Genomic DNA, 17,794 nt, shown 5'->3' with positions numbered 1-17,794 from the left:
GTCCCCTACTGAGGACATGGCTGCACAGTCTCATTCCATAGGCGCCGCTCTTTTACAGCGCTGCAGCGCTCCTCCCCCGGCTTACCCCGGAAGTGTACTAACTATTTCCGGGTTCACCAGCGCCGGTGTGGACGCTGCACACCGCGCTCAACTGCGGACCAGGACGGCACTGCCCGACTCCTGGGACGCGCTCCACATGGCCAGACGAGGGGGGGGGGGGGGGGGGGTCTGCGCGCAGGACACCCCCGACGCTGCTTCCGAGCCCCCGATTCTGCCGTTCTTTGAAGATACCGCGCAGAGGCATGGAGGCCCGGGTAATACTGCTGCTGCAGGCTCCCGCCGTCCGGACAGGAACCCAAACTGGAGTGGTGAGGGGGACCGCCCCTTTAAATCCTGTAGGTTCCTGTCCGGAAGGTGGGCGGATCCCCTCTCTCGTAGGGGTGCTGTCGTGGCGATAGGAAAAAATTTTATTTTTAGTCCTTCGCTGACAACATTTAACGCCCAATGACTGGTGGAAATACTTAACCAGGCGTGAAGAAAGAAGGAGAGCCTTCCCCCTACTTCTGGCTTGGCGTCATTGGGAGGGCTTTTTTGTGGATGTGGAGGGGCCCTTAAACATGTACCCAGATCCTTTTCTATCTCTATAGTCCCAGTTCCTTCTATCTCCCGGAGGTCGACCTCTATTGAATCTTCCTCTCCGAAAATAAGGCCTTCTGATATCCACTGGAAAGCGAGGAAAACCTTTTTTCTTGTCGCCTGCTTTTTCTAAAACATCCTCCAGCTTCTGACCAAAGAAGAATTTACCGTCGCACGGAATGGAACAGAGTCTATTTTTTGAGGGTAAGTCCCCTGGGCACCCCTTTAACCACAAGGCACGTCTTGCCGCGTTAGACAATCCCGCTGCCCTAGCTGCTAGTCTTACAGAGACTGCTGAGGAATCTGCTATAAAGGCTGCTGCCCCTTGTGCCATTGCCATATTGGCTAGGACCTCTTCTCTCGGCACTCTAGATTTCAGCTGATCCTCTATTTGTTGCAGCCAGACAATAAGGGAGCGGGCAACACATGTTCCAGCTATCGCCGGTTTTAGACCTCCTGCGGCTGCTTCCCAGGTATGTTTTAAAAAAGCATCCGCTTTTTTATCTAAAGGGTCTCTTAGGACGCCTGAATCTTCCAAGGGTAGGAATGACCTTTTAGATGACCTAGCCACCGCACCATCAATATTAGGGGCTTTATCCCATACTTCTGAATCCTTTTCCTCAAAAGGATATCGTCTCTTAGAAGCTGAGGGAAGACTACCAGACTTCTCAGGCTTCTTCCACTCTTTTTCTATAAGGGTTTTAACTTTAATATTTACTGGGAAGGTACGCTTCCTCTTCTCCTCCAAACCGCCAAACATAACGTCCTCTACCGATCTGGACTCATTCTCATCCTTAAGGCCCATTGTAGCCCTAACTGATTTTACCAGTTTATCTGTATTTTCAGTTAGGAAGCATGGTCGGCCCCCAACATCGCTATCTGAAGAGGAGCCAGAGAACACAGAAGGATGAACATGGAGATAGAGGTCCCTCTTGATATTCCTCGTCAGACTGAGGGGTACCAGAATCCGAAATAGTCTCTAGGATCTTGCTACTTCTCTTTTTAAGAACTGATTTTAAAGACCCTTTAACCTCTGCCCTAATCATGGCCCTGAGGCTAGCGGCAAAGTCAGGGGATTCAGCCTGAATAGTTTTTTGGATGCAGTCCGCACAGAGGCTTTTCTGCTATCGGACTGCTAGCGGGGCTTTGCAGAGGGCACATTCTTTGTTCTTGGACTTGGCACTAGCCTTCCTCGGCGCCTGACAAGCAAGCAGAGAAATGTAGCCCATTACCACCAATGTGACATTCACGAAGATCACTCACCACCCGCTGACACTCAAGGGTACCGGATTTTGAGGCTGATCTGGAGTACGGATAACATCCCTCCTAGAAGCTGAGGAGTCCTGCGACTTTCAATCCGGACGACTGCCGCTTCTCCTCCTAGTATGCTGGTGAGCAGACATGGCACCTGGTAAGATCTCTTGCTGCTGCTGCGGTGATGACTGATGTGAGCGCTGCTCCATACAATCCTCCATAGCGGAGCTCTGTAGATTGAGCGCTTTTTTCCTGTGGACTCACCCCCTTTTCAAGGGTGATCCACTCTGCTCACCGCCTCATCCGGTATAAAAAACTGCTCCTCCCCTACCTCTGCGCCCACCAGGAGACCGCCGGAAGGTCCCTGTGAATCGGCAGCGTTTGCCTATGGGCGCCGCCATCTTGGATCCGGCGCGCAGGAGTGATGTCACGCGGGCACAGCCATTCCCAGCGTGCCCTGCGCGCAACACCTGCCACGCACCCGGAAGCTAGGCCAGGGCCAAAGGCAGCAGCAGAGTGGGCAGAGAGCGGCGTGGCAGCCGCAGAAGAGCCACAGGACTCCGGACTGCGCTGCCTAACGCCCGCACGTGCGCAAAGGCCCCAGGACCTGCAAACGGCGCTTCCACAACATGAAGGCCAGCATACAGGCATCCTGCCTGTTCTTCAAGTGCCGGGACAGGAGTGGGTGAGTGTTCAAAAAAACGCTGTGATTCCAGAACTAGGGCTCCCATCAGGACAGGAAACCCAACTGAAGCGAGGGAGAGGTACCGCCCTTTTATTTCAGTAGGTTTCCTGTCCTGACTGGGCGGATCCCCTCTCTCAGGTGTGCTGTCATGGGAGACGGGAAAAAAAAAGAGGTTAGATTATACTCACCCAGGGGTGGTCCCGCTGCGGTCCGGTCCGATGGGCGTCGCATTCCGGCGCCTCCCATCTCCATACGATGACGTCCTCTTCTTGTGTTCCGGTGCAGACGTACTTCTCTTCCCTGTTGAGGGCAGAGCAAAGTACTGCAGTGCACAGGCGCCGGGAAAGGTCAGAGGCCCGGTGCCTGCGCACTGCAGTACTTTGCTCTGCCCTCAACAGTGTAGACAAAGTACGCCTGCGCCGGAGCCACGACAGAAGCAAGGAGGATAACAACAACGTAAGAAGATGGGAGGCCCCGGGCTGGACCGTGAAGGCCATTGGACAGGACCGCAGCAGGACCGCCCCTTGGTGAGTATAATGTAACCTCTTTTTTTCATCTTTCAGGATACATCTGGGGCTTATCTACAGCATTACAGAATGCTGTAGATAAGCCCCTGATGACGGTGGCCACAGCTTATATACGAAAAATGAGGTGACAGATTCCCTTTAAAGGAATTATTCAGGACTTTTAGGGTCTCACCACACCATTGGAGCTCCAAAGCTGAGACTTTCTCTGACCCTTTAACTTTTTGTGGGGGCTAAAAACCAATAGGAAGGCAGTTGCCAACAAGCTCCCTATTCTGTCCAAAGCCACCGAGTGGTCACAGATCGCTGCTGCTTCTGCTGAAGTGGCGTCAGACGAGCAGCACTTCTCTTAAGCTCTGCTCTATTGACAGGGTATCACTGCCGATGTCATGCTGATTAACTGCCGCCTCCTTGCTGCCTAACTTCAGGGAGCTGGCTGTCAATCAGCATGACATCTGGAGTGATGACTCATCCACAGAGCAGAAGAGGAAGAGCTGCTCTGTTATGAGTGATGGAGAGAAACAACAGAATTGCTGGGTGAGCAGCACAGATCATCTCCGTGCAGAACAGGCAGGCAGCAACTATTTGTATTGTTCAATAAAATACTAGTGATGTGCTGGGATAAGGTGTTATCTGAGCATGCTCAGGTGCTAACCAAGTGTGTTCGAAAAATATGTTCGAGATCCCGCGGCTCCATATTTCGCCGATGTTGGATAGCTGCAACACATACAGGGATTTTCTAAGGCTGGTTTCACATTTGCGTTTAAATCCGCAGCGTTTTAAACGCATCCGCAAGTGGTGGAAAAAACGCATGTAAACGCGTACAAACGCTGCGTTTTTTAGACGCATGCGTTGTCGCATGCGATTAAAAAAACGCCGCGTTTGTACGCGTTTACATGCGTTTTTTCCTGTGTTTGCGCTTTTGGTATGCATGATGACAAATTTCACAAGCTGGTTTTTGTTCATTCTGCTTCACAAAAATCGGAATAAAAAGCGATCAAAAATGTCACGTGCCCGAAAATGTTACTAATAGAAATGTCAACTCGTCCCTCAAAAAGACCTCACATGACTGTGGACCAAAATATGGAAAAATTGTAGCTCTCAAAATGTGGTAAGGCAAAAAATATTTTTGGGAATAAAAAGCGTCTTTCAGTGTGTGACGGCTGCCAATCATAAAAATCCACTAGAAAACCCCTTATAAATAGAAATCAAACCCCCCTTCATCAACTCCTTAGTTACGGAAAAATTAAAAAAATGTATTTATTTCCATTTTTCCATTAGGGCTAGGGTTAGGATCCCTTTATCACCTTCATGGTGGCTTAGGGTTAGTGCTAGGGTTAGGATCCCTTTATCACCTTGATGGTGGGGGGTGGCTTATCAGTGTCTAGTCTTGTTTTTCTCTATTGAAACGCATGCGTTCAAAAACGCAACCAAACGCATGTGCTTAAAAACGCATGCGTTTACATAGACAGCAATGCTTTTTTTTTGGACGCAAACCGTGCGCAATCGAACGCATGCGTTTCCTTGCGGCAAATAGACGCCTTTAAAATTACTACATGTTGCATTTCCGCGCCAAGCCGCAAGCGACAAAAAGACGCATGCGTCGTCAAACGTGAACAAAAAGAAAACGCATGCGTTTTTAATGTTAAATATAGGAAAACACAACGCATGCGTTTATATGCGCTACAGACGCAGCGGCAAAAAAATGCAAATGTGAAACCAGCCTAAACAGACAATCCCTCCATATGTTGCAGTTGCCTAACAGCCACGAAACATGCAGGCGCAGAGACTCAAACATATTATTCAAGCACACCGAAGACACTCTGATAGCATCCGAGCATGCTCAGATAACACCTTATCCCAAGACATTCGCTCATCACTATAAATACCATACAGAGAAAATCCAAACAGCAGCACTCCCCCACTGCCCGTGTGACAGAAGTGGTGACATCAGTCGTCTGCTGCCATTTAGCTCGGCGATTGTCTGCAGCGGTCATAAGACGCTGATATGACGGCACTGCCTTAGCAGAATCGATGAACACTGGAACAGCGGTGGTGAGCCATCATTATTTTTATGCACAGAAAACCATTAGATTTAGGACAAATAAATGACGCCGGTCTGTGCACGGTCACACTGACGGTCAGTCAGCTCTACATTGTGCAGCAGTGACAGCAGGCAGAGCTACTGAGGAAAGCCGCACACAAGTGTAGAATCATACCGCGATTGTTCTGCTTCTGACTGACACAACATGCGCCCATAGTAAAGCCTCAGTGCAGACAGCACACCACTGCCCAGCTGGCAGAACTACGTACCCAGAGCGGCGCTCCATGGCCCGGGACGTCACCTACTCCGCTTTCTCTTTCTCTCCCGTCAAAGTTGGAAGTTGAACTGCCACCGAAATTCAAACCCTAACATCCGGCTCCATCCCGGAAACCGCTCAATCCAGGAGGGAGGGGGCGGAGCTTGCGACTCACGCCTCGCTTTCACTGGACGGGTCCATTGTGTGACAGGGGGAGTAATATGGGGCGTGCAACGCATGCTACGGTGAGCAATGGTTTCCTCACTTTATCAGATTTTTTTTGTGGGGGTAAATATAACAAATTACGCTATCCATTTCTTATCTTTACAAAACATTACTCATGTTCGTACTTTTTTTTAGTTCCGCTCTACTGCGCATGCTCAAGTACGTGACACCGTGCGCTCAAGTTATAAGTGGTAGGATGTGATGTGACCTGTAGGGTTGTATACTGGACACTAGATGGCGCAGTAACACGAAAAAAAAAAATGAAAGGACGCTAAGCTGAAAACGGTTGAAGTTCAGCCTGTGCGGCTGCCGAATACCCCAGACAGACAGCTAGAGCTTTTTTTAATCATTGCGCTTTATTATTATTATCATTATTATTATTAATATTATTCCATGGCGCTTTACATTCTGTTTTTTCACGATTCTCCAGGTTAGTACAATTGCAACTCCTACCAAACGTAGGTTTTTACTATTATTTTAGTGGCTTAAAAAAAAAGGAATTTTCTTTAAACAAAAAAAAATGGTGTCGCCATTTCCCATGACTTTTTATTATTTTTCCATGGATGGCGCTGTGTGAGTCTTCTTTGTAGCTGGAATGGTGCTAGTTTGGGGCACATACAATGATCTGATTGTTTTTTATTGGATTTTTTTTTTGTCGGAGAAAAACATTTTTTTACTCTCTAAAGTGTCTAATAAGAGGTCAGACAATTTTATATTTTCACAGATTGGACTTTTACGGACACAGCGATCCCTGATATGCTTATTATTTTTTTATTATTATTTCTTTCTTTATTTCGGGAAAAGGGGGCATTCAAAATTTTTAAAAACTTTTTAAAGTTTTTTTTAATAAAAAGAGGAAAATTGACCTCCTGTTTTTACACGGAGCTTAGAAGGATTCAGCTAGTCAGTTTATAATCACTTGATGTCAGAGACCTAATGGAAACGAGAAGAATTCGCTGAGTAGAAAGGCAAAATGAGCAATTGTAGGTACACAGTGCTATATAATAGGATGACTGCATTATATTAAGAGGATGAAAAGTTTGATGGGATGAGGAGGAGTGCTTCTTTAAAGGGGTTGTCTGGCCCTAACCTTCAAGTCTGTATGTGGCTGTAGACTTGTGAATCCGCATTCCACGCTGTGAGGATTCTCTGGCGCTGGAGATCACGTGACTCAGGCCCGTATTTAGAGTTTCTGCTGCCCTAGGCACTTTTCGTGCTGCCTCCCCCATTGGTGAGTATGACTTAGGCCGGGGTCACACTAGACCGTAATACGGACGAGTGCAATGCGCTAAAAAATCGCATAGCACTCGTCCCAATGTTAATCAATGGGGCAGCTCCCATCATCTGATATTTTCTCGGCCGTATTCAGGATCCGAGTGAAATCGCAGCATGCTGCGATTGTCAGCGTTTCTCGGCCGAGAATCGCCAATGAAAGTCTATGGAAGCCCCAAAAATACGGATTACACACGGACCAGCAGTGTGACTTGCGAGGAATACGCAGCGCTGTTAGAGAGAAAAGCCGGTAATTCAGTGCTGGCGTTTTCTAGATCGTGGGAACTTTCCTAGAAAGCTCCCAGGCTCCAGATCATAAGAGGGCGCCCTCTGCTGGTTGTCCTCATATGAACTCGAGCCTGGGAGCTTTCTAGGAAAGTTCCCACGATCTAGGAACAGCCAGCAGAGGGCGCCTCACCGCAAATGCAGGTAAATATAGGTCATTGACCTACTTTACCTACATTCCCCGGGGTTTTGCAGACATGAGCTCCTGCATTAGCAAAGCTCGTGTCTGCAAAATATTTTAACCCCTTCAGATGGATTTACATCGTTGGACTTTACAGATCTGCGGAAGGTAAGAATATTGTTGGTTTATTATGTTTTTTTTGTTACAGATCGAGGGTCTTCAGTGAGTGGATTGGGCGTTCAATAAAATATTACAACAACCTTTGTTTTTATTTCATTAAAATAATTTTTAATAATGTGTTTGTGTTTTTTTTTAACCCTCTCCTAGTATTGGATTAATAATGGATAGGTGTCATAATTGACGCCTCTCCATTATTAATTTGGCTTAATGTCACCTTACAATAGCAAGGTGGCATTAACCCTTCATTACCCCATATCCCACCGCTACACGGGAATGGGAAGAGAGTGGCCAAGTGCCAGAATAGGCGCATCTTCCAGATGTGCCTTTTCTGGGGTGGCTGGGGGCAGGTGTTTTTAGCCAGGGGGGGGCAATAACCATGGATCCTCTCCAGGCTATTAATATCTGCCCTCAGTCACTGGCTTTACCACTCTGGCGGAGAAAATTGTGCGGGAGCCCACGCCAATTTTTTCCGCCATTTAACCCTTTATTTTAATAGCTAGAACGGCCAAATTTTGCATAGACACACTACTGACATTAGTAGTGTGGAATATGCAAAAAAAAATGGTGATATGAGATGGTTTACTGTATGTAAACCATGTCACATATCATGTCGGGTTTTAGGAAGGAGAAAGCAAAAGCCGGTAATTGAATTACCGGCTGTCTGCTATATCGCGCTGGATGAAATATTAATATATATACATATATGTGTCTACTGACATATATATATATATATATATATATATATATAGACAGTATATATGTTTTTATTTTTTGTCACATGGATCCCTTGTATAGCCGTATGTCGGTTTTGCAAGCCTGCAATAAAAACACGCAGTACGGATGCCATACGGATGTCACACGGATGTCACACGGATCATTTGATGCGAGGAAATCGCATCCTCGCACTGCACACGGATCAATGTTTTGGTAACATTTGTGCGATTCTCGTCCGTCAAAAACGGTCCGTTTTTTATACGTTGTGTGTGTCCCCGGCCTAATGCAGAGACTGTCGGCAGTGACTTAGGCTACTTTCACATCAGCGATTTTTGACATTTGCGGCAGATCCGGCAGTTTTTCCGCATCCATAATGGATCACTTATGGCAACACTGTGTTTGGCCTCATTCATTCCCTATGGGACTTGCGGCACTTGCGGTTTTGCTGCGATCCGGCAAATGCGGTACTTGCAGCAACAGGAAAAAAAATGCTGCTGTGTTTTTTTTTTGTCTCACCTCAAGTGCTGCACATGTCCGCAAGTCCCATAGGGAATGAATGAGGCCGAACGCAGAGTTGCCGGCCTGTAAGTGATATGTTACACGACAGAGATGGAAAAACTGCAGTATCTGCTGCGAACGGAGAAAATCGCTGATGTGAGAGTAGCCTTAGCAAACCTTTCCATTAGTTGTCATGTGAGAATCTGGTGGATCTCATACACAGTACATGGTCAGTTGATTCTGCCACGGTTGCAAGGTTTGGCTGACAGGTTTTTAAGGGGAACCTGTCAGTCGATTCATACTACCAAAACAACGGGCAGCATCACTCAGACTGCAAACAGGGAAGTTTATCTCTGCAATGCTGGGACGTTTCAGAGAGAATAGTTTGAAGAGCTGGATGGGTAATTTAGTGAGAGAACGGACTAATCTGTTGCTATCGTCTGTGGGCTTCTCACTCCATGTCTCTAGATCAGGGGTGGGCAATTTATTTTCCCGAGGGGCCAGATGAAAGACCATGACTGTTGTGGAGGCCGAACCAATAGCATGAAAATAATTCTACTCAATATTAATTAATATTAATTGTATCACTTAATATTGAGCAGAATTAAGTATGTTGACACCCCCTATATATCTTTAAACCCCCCACAGCCCCTTAAATACAGCATGAGCCCCACACAGCCTCCCCATATACAGCATGAGACCAGCCTCTCATCTCTCCTCAGCAGCCTCCCCTCTCCTCACCAGCCTCTCACATGCTCCCATCACCAGCCTCCCCTCTCCTCTCCTCAGCAGCATCCCCTCACCAGCCTCTCATCTCCTCTCCTCAGCAGCCTCCCCTCACCAGCCTCTCATCGCCTCTCCTCAGCAGCCTCCCATGTCCTCTCCTCAGCAGCCTCCCCTCACCAGCCTCTCATGTCCTCTCCTCAGCAGCCTCCCCTCACCATCCTCTCATCGCCTCTCCTCAGCAGCCTCCCATGTCCTCTCCTCAGCAGCCTCCCCTCACCAGCCTCTCATGTCCTCTCCTCAGCAGCCTCCCCTCACCAGCCTCTCATGTCCTCTCCTCAACAGCCTCCCCTCACCAGCCTCTCATGTCCTCTCCTCAGCAGCCTCCCCTCACCAGCCTCTCATCTCCTCTCCTCAGCAGCCTCCCCTCACCAGCCTCTCATCGCCTCTCCTCAGCAGCCTCCCATGTCCTCTCCTCAGCAGCCTCCCCTCACCAGCCTCTCATGTCCTCTCCTCAGCAGCCTCCCCTCACCAGCCTCTCATGTCCTCTCCTCAGCAGCCTCCCCTCACCAGCCTCTCATGTCCTCTCCTCAGCAGCCTCCCCTCACCAGCCTCTCATCTCCTCTCAGCAGCCTCCCCTCACCAGCCTCTCATCTCCTCTCCATTCCAGCCTCTCCTCTCCTTTCCAGCCTCTCCTCTCCTGCCTCTCCTCTCCAGCCTCTCCTCTCCAGCCTCTCCTCTCCAGCCTCTCCTCTCCAGCCTCTCCTCTCCTTTCCAGCCTCTCCTCTCCAGCCTCTCCTCTCCTTTCCAGCCTCTCCTCTCCAGCCTCTCCTCTCCAGCCTCTCCTCTCCTTTCCAGCCTCTCCTCTCCTTTCCAGCCTCTCCTCTCCAGCTTCTCCTCTCCAGCCTCTCCTCTCCAGCCTCTCCTCTCCTTTCCAGCTTCTCCTCTCCAGCCTCTCCTCTCCTTTCCAGCCTCTCCTCTCCTTTCCAGCCTCTCCTCTCCAGCCTCTCATCTCCTCTCCTTTCCAGCCTCTGATCTCCTCTCCTTACCAGCCTCTCATCTCCTCTCCTTACCAACCTCTCCTCTCCAGCCTCTCCTCTCCTTTCCAGCCTCTCCTCTCCTTTCCAGCCTCTCCTCTCCTTTCCAGTCTCTCCTCTCCTGCCTCTCATTTCCTCTCCTTACCAGCCTCTCATCTCCTCTCCTTTCCAGCCTCTCACCTCCTTTCCAGCCTCTCCTCTCCTGCCTCTCATCTCCTTACCAGCCTCTCATCTCCTCTCCTTACCAGCCTCTGATCTCCTCTCCTTTCCAGCCTCTCCTCTCCTGCCTCTCATCTCCTTTCCAGCCTCTCCTCTCCTTACCAGCCTCTCATCTACTCTCCTTTCCAGCCTCTCCTCTCCTGCCTCTCATCTCCTTTCCAGCCTCTCCTCTCCTTACCAGCCTCTCATCTCCTCTCCTTTCCAGCCTCTCCTCTCCTTTCCAGCCTCTCCTCTCCTGCCTCTCATCTCCTTTCCAGCCTCTCCTCTCCAGCCTCTCATCTCCTCTCCAGCCTCTCCTCTCCTGCCTCTCATCTCCTTTCCAGCCTCTCCTCTCCTTACCAGCCTCTCCTTTCCAGCCTCTCCTCTCCTTTCCAGCCTCTCCTCTCCAGCCTCTCATCTCCTTTCCAGCCTCTCCTCTCCTTACCAGCCTCTCATCTCCTTTCCAGCCTCTCCTCTCCTTACCAGCCTCTCATCTCCTCTCCTTTCCAGCCTCTCATCTCCTCTCCTTTCCAGCCTCTCATCTCCTTTCCAGCCTCTCCTCTCCTTTCCAGCCTCTCCTCTCCTTACCAGCCTCTCATCTCCTCTCCTTTCCAGCCTCTCCTCTCCTGCCTCTCATCTCCTGCCTCTCATCTCCTTTCCAGCCTCTCCTCTCCTTACCAGCCTCTCCTTTCCTGCCTCTCATCTCCTTTCCAGCCTCCCCTTTCCTTACCAGCCTCTCATCTCCTCTCCTTTCCAGCCTCTCATCTCCTTTCCAGCCTCTCCTCTCCTGCCTCTCATCTCCTTTCCAGCCTCTCCTCTCCTTACCAGCCTCTCCTCTCCTTTCCAGCCTCTCCTCTCCTGCCTCTCATCTCCTTTCCAGCCTCTCCTCTCCTTACCAGCCTCTCCTCTCCTTACCAGCCTCTCCTCTCCTGCCTCTCATCTCCTTTCCAGCCTCTCCTCTCCTGCCTCTCATCTCCTTTCCAGCCTCTCCTCACCTTACCAGCCTCTCCTCTCCTTTCCAGCCTCTCCTCTCCTGCCTCTCCTCTCCTTTCCAGCCTCTCCTCTCCTTTCCAGCCTCTCCTCTCCTTTCCAGCCTCTCCTCTCCTGCCTCTCATCTCCTTTCCAGCCTCTCCTCTCCTTACCAGCCTCTCATCCCCTCCCCTTAGCAGCCTCCCCTCTCCTCACTCACTCACATCAGCAGACTCCCGTCTCCTCTCTCACCTCACTCCTCTCTGCAGCTTCCTCTCCTCTGAGTCCTCACACACTGCCCGCCTCCTCCTCTCCCTGCTCACCGCCGACTTCAGTATCTTCTCCCACAAACATTACCTGCTTCTCTGCAGTCTGCTCCAGTGCTCTACAGTAAGAAGAGCGCGCAGCCTGTCACATGACCGGCGTCAGGAGGAACATGATGCACTTGGGCTGCTGCTGCTTAAAGGTACAGCACCCATTTCTGCCCCATACAGTAGTCAGAGCAGCAATGCCCTGATGGCGGCCTTGCGCCCGAGACCCCCTCCACCCGCAGCAGCTGGGACTGAGGTGGGAGGGCGGGGACACCCCCCCACCCCCCCTCCCCCCCGGACTTAAAAAAAAAATATATATTTTTTTAAACTTGCTCAGGTGCCGCCCCCTGCATTGTCCCCGCCCTAGGCACGTGCCCTCAAGTGCCTAGTGGCAAATACGGCCCTGACGTGACTGCAAATCACATGCCTGCATTCTCCTGGCCACATTCCAACTAGACTGTTTTCAGCCTCGCTCAATACAGTTGCATTGAACAAGACTGCGCCCATCTAGTCGGCATGTGACTGCATGTATGCAAATCACATACGTGCAGTCACGCGCCCACTGCTCTTAGCGCCAGCACCAGAGAATCCTACAAATGCCCACACCTGCTACATGATGTATTAATAGGTCAAGTAGCAGTAAGAAGCTAAGATTATGTGATTCTGCAGGGAGACTGAAAGCAAACTGCATTGTCACAAGGCTGCTGCAGTTAAAAGCTGCGGTATAACTGCTGCATGTGAACACACGGCCTTAAGGATTATTCTCGTATTCATAAACGTAACTTGTTGTCCCCTTTTTGTATATAAAAGACACTGCCACATGTGATCAGTTTTCCAAAATGAGTTGTTTATCTGCCATGACTCCGCCCACACTCATATATGCAAATAGCCTCTTTATAAACGAAAAGGGCACGATCTTTAGCTCCACCTATTGGCTGTAGCAATCTTTAAGGTCAATATCACCCATGAACTAGCCCTGCCACATGACTTAAGGTACCTTCACACTGAACGATATCGCTAGCGATCCGTGACGTTGCAGCGTCCTGGCTAGCGATATCGTTGAGTTTGACACGCAGCAGCAATCAGGATCCTGCTGTGACATCGTTGGTCGGAGCAGAAAGTCCAGAACTTTATTGCATCGCTTGATCTCCCGCAGACATCGCTTAATCGGCATGTGTGACGCCGATTCAGCGATGTCTTCACTGGTAACCAGGGTAAACATCAAGTTACTAAGCGCAGGGCCGCGCTTAGTAACCCGATGTTTACCCTGGTTACCAGCGTAAACGTAAAAAAAAAAACACTACATACTTACATTCCGGTGTCTGTCCCCCGGCGCTGTGCTTCTCTGCACTGTGTAAGCGCCGGCCGGAAAGCAGAGCACAGCGGTGACGTCACCGCTGTGCTTTCCGGCTGGCGCTCACAGTCAGTGCAGAGAAGCACAGCGCCGGGGGACAGACACCGGAATGTAAGTATGTAGTGTTTTTTTTGTTTTACGTTTACGCTGGTAACCAGGGTAAACATCGGGTTACTAAGCGCGGCCCTGCGCTTAGTAACCCGATGTTTACCCTGGTTACCAGGGGACTTCGCATAGTTGGCCACTGGAGAGCTGTCTGTGTGACAGCTCTCCAGCGACCACACAGCGACCCTGCAGCGATCGGGATCGTTGTCTAGATCGCTGCAGCGTCGCTAAATGTGACGATACCTTTAGGATAAGAAGCCAAACCAGATACTATATTTACAGACACATGTTTCAGGGTGCTTGCTCCTCATCAGTGCAAAGCCGCAGGTCTGATTTGATTGATCAGTTTTCTTGCTTTGCACTGATGAGGGGCAGACACCCTAAATCACGTGTCTGTAAACAGAGTATCTAGTTTTGGCTTCTTATACTATCTCGTGTTGCAAAAGAATTTTGCTCAATTTTTGCAACATTTTCTGAAATATTAGACTTTTTGTGCTAAAAATTGTGTTTTTCTCCCATGGGTCTTGAGGGTCAGACCACCCTCTGATTCCTTCTTGCTCATTCCATATATAAGGTGTTAACACCTGCAAAGGCTTCCTAAGCGTTCAAAAGGGTTCCTTAGCCTATTTCACAATCATGGGGAAGACTGCTGACTTGACAGATGTCCAGAAAACAGCCACTGACACACTCCACAAGGAGGGTAAGCCACAAAAGATCATTCCTGAAGAAGCCGGCTGTTCACAGAGTGCTGTATCCAAGCATATTAATGGAAATTTGAGTGGAAGGAATAAGTGTGGTCGAAAAAGTCACACAAGCAACCGGGATAACCACAGCCTTTAAAGGATAGTTAAGAAAAGGTCATTCAAAAAGTTCGGGAGATTCACAAGGAGTGGATTGCTGCTGGAGTCAGTGCTTCAAGAGAGGTATCCAGGACATGGGTGTTGTAGCTGTTTTTCATTCTGACCCAAATGTCAGCTTACAGATCACCAGTGAGACCAAATTGTGGAGTTACGCCCGTCATTTTACAAGCGCGCTTGGAGACAAAAAGACACCTCACACATATCCTGTGAGCAAGTCACTTTTATCTGAAGTAATACAGCAAGAAGCAATATTTTATACCATTTACAACAAATGTAATTCTCAATGCAATTCATGTAGCCCCCACCATCACCCAGGGTCATACTGACCTTTATTCTCTCACGTACCCGGAGCATGTTGTGACTGACTATTGGGAACATACATGATAAGAAGTATGGTCTCCTTGAAGCGGAGACACTAAGACTACTGCATCAACAGATTCTAGTAATTCTAACAATTAAAGGCAAGAGGCACTTAAAGGCAAACTATTAACCCTTCTATATCAATTTCCCCCTTTTGTAAATGGTATAACCTCTGCTACGCGGTCAGCTGATGTCCACAAAGGAGCTCCTGTCTCATGGGTCTAGTACCCACAAGGGGACTTCCTACCTGCTTCACCCATCCACCCTCAGTGTGGACGCTCACCTCCCCCGTCAACAGTGGCCATACGGGGCCTATGATATACTACAGAAGGTTCAGCCTTAGATTTTTTTCTACACCTACATTATTCCATAGCTTAGGTAATACATATATTAACGCTTTTACGGCTACATAAAAGGATAAGCAAAGCAACAAAATGTGCATACAAGTCTGTAAAACACCAAAAATAATCCATCCCGCTAGGCCGCTAAGCCAATTGGCTGGATTTAAAAAGGAGTCTCTATATTGTATTAGTCTCATTAAGAGCCTTAAGGAACCTCGAAAATCTGAGTCCAAGTCTCACTTGTGCATGCAGTGTGGTGTTAATACCTTCCTTGGGTCCTGGGGTAAGGCTAAGTACAGCATAGTCCTTGCAGATACTGGGCTGTGTGCACAGATCCAACAGTCCAGCAGTTTTTGTCCTTCCGCGTCTTTTATAAGAAAAGCAAGATGTTGAATAAGTTTGTTAATCCAGTGTCTCTGTAAGGTGCAAACATCCTACCACTGCCAGCACGGTGATTAGGACAACAGCCATTCTGCTGGTGAAAAGATCTTTTTGCAGTGACTGGCATGGATCCAGGTGGGCTTTCCCTCAAGTTTCCGAGGTGAATGTGGTCAGCTGGACTTTAAAACGGGCCGTCAAACCGTGGATCTAGGCTCCTTCTCACGTGTCTGTGTATGACCACCAATCACCTGGATTCAGCTGATGTACGTCTGCACTGGCATTAGGATCTGGAATGGATGAAAACACATGTTTATGCACCACATTAAGTCTTTTCTGTAAGGCCTGGACATGGGCTGTCATAGCACCGTGTTGCTTTTGTAGCACCTGTGGGAAATACAGACCAGCCTCTGGCAAACTACTAAACAGGACTTCAAAAGGACACAAGACTGTATTTCTATTTGGAGTGTGTGTGACTGAAAAGAGTGCAAGAGACAAGCACTCTACCCCGCTCTTTCCTTTGTCTGCCATGGCCTTTGATTTTCCAGTTTAAGTGTCCCGTTTAGTCTCATCACTTTCCCACTACTTTGTGGTCTATATGGTGCATGATATGCTTGCTGTACTCCCAGGACCTGCATGACTTCCCTCATTATTTATCCCGTGAAGTGTGTGTCCCTATCGCTGTCTATGGTTTCTAGGACACCCTACCTGCAGATCAGTTTTTTTCATCAGGTTGTCTGCAGTCGCTTTAGTATTTGCACATTTTACCAAATAGGCTTCCAGCCAACCAGAGAAGAGATCTACACATACTAGGATATTTTTCACACACTCCTACCTTGGGTAGCTGTATGTAGCCAGTCTGCAGTCTCTGAAATGGGTAGAGAGGCCTGGGTGTCGCTTTCTTAGGGATTTTTACTGTTTTACCTGGGTTGTGCTGTGCACAGATGAGGCATGACTGTACGAGCTTTGCAGCTGCGTAACTGAAACCAGGAGCGATCCAGAAGGCATCTTGTGTTGCTTGCGCCATGATTGGGAGCAGGGATCTTGGTATATACGATTTATCCTGATTCTCCCATATTCTTTCTGAGTTCAGCTCAGCTCCCATTCTCCCAGTGTTCCTTCTCTGTTTGGGCAGCTGGAGGGATTTCAGGACATCTAGGCTCAGTGTGGCTGGAATACGCTGACTCCCCGCCACCGTCCACTGCTCCCTAGGCCGCCTTGCTGCTACTTTAGCAGCCTCGTCTGTCCTTCTGTTGCCCTTTTCCTCCACAGAGTCACCGTCCGTGTGTGCTTTTTACCTTGACGATGCCAACCTGGACTGATAACGTCAATGCCTCCACTAATTGTTTCACCAGCTCTACGTTTTTAATGGGCTTACCGGCTGATGTAAGAAACGCTCTGCTTCTCCAGATAGGGCAATATTCATGGGATATTCCCCATGCACAATTCGAATCTGTGTAACTGTTAGCGACTTTACCTGCAGCAGCTCTACACGCCTCAGTGAGTGCCTTCAACTCTGCCTCCTGCACTGACATGTGAGGAGGGAGTGGTTCAGCTCGGATTACCTCATGTGAGGATACTACTGCATATCCAATGTAGAGTCGCTCATTCTGGTGGTATCTGGAGCCATCTACAAAAATAAAAAACCTCAAAATATGCATTAGGAACAGGTTTTTTTTTCTTCCCACGAACATATGTAAAACCCACTGTCTCCTGACTCATCAGTTCCTATGCAGTCATGTTCGTGCGTCATGTCAACGTCATGTCATGTTCTCTTTCCCACCTGCCAATGCTGTCACCAATTCCCCCTTTTCTGAATCCACAGGCAAATGAGTGGCTGGATTCAGAACATTATGTCTTTTGAGGGTGACATATTCAGGAATTAGTATTAGAGCACATTCAAGTCTGATCTGTCTATCCATAGACAGGTGTTTTGGTTGAACTTGTACGAGTATGGCATTAATGTCACGTGGGGAACAAATTGTCAAAAAGAAAAAGTCAGTGTGATTTCACATGCCTTTCAGTAATACAGCAGCTCCTACAAGTTCAACCAAAACACCTGTCTATGGATAGACAGATCAGACTTGAATGTGCTCTAATACTAATTCCTGAATATGTCACCCTCAAAAGACATAATGTTCTGAATCCAGCCACTCATCTGCCTGTGGATTCAGAAAAGGGGGAATTGGTGACAGCATTGGCAGGTGGGAAAGAGAACATGACATGACGTTGACATGACGCACGAACATGACTGCATAGGAACTGATGAGTCAGGAGACAGTGGGTCATGTCAACGTCATGTCATGTTCTCTTTCCCACCTGCCAATGCTGTCACCAATAATTTGCTCAGGTGCCGCCCCCCTGCATTGTCCCCGCCCTAGGCACGTGCCCTCAAGTGCCTAGTGGCAAATACGGCCCTGACGTGACTGCAAATCACATGCCTGCATTCTCCTGGCCACATTCC

General features: G+C 48.8%; 1 protein-coding gene across 1 annotated transcript in view; it reads right to left on the bottom strand.

Annotated features, from left to right (window-relative positions):
• The window catches only part of G2E3 (G2/M-phase specific E3 ubiquitin protein ligase), a 96,277-nt gene extending 90,731 nt beyond the window's left edge, over nt 1-5,546 (bottom strand). The window contains exon 1 of the mRNA XM_069730251.1: nt 5,413-5,546. Coding sequence (XP_069586352.1) covers nt 5,413-5,429 — 17 coding nt within the window. The 5' untranslated portion in view covers nt 5,430-5,546. The remainder of the gene's footprint in view (nt 1-5,412) is intronic.
• Between the last annotated feature and the right edge of the window lie 12,248 nt (nt 5,547-17,794).

This window comes from Ranitomeya imitator, chromosome 1, assembly GCF_032444005.1.
Source record: "Ranitomeya imitator isolate aRanImi1 chromosome 1, aRanImi1.pri, whole genome shotgun sequence".
NCBI lineage: Eukaryota > Metazoa > Chordata > Amphibia > Anura > Dendrobatidae > Ranitomeya > Ranitomeya imitator.
This window is presented reverse-complemented; position numbering and strand designations above follow the sequence as displayed.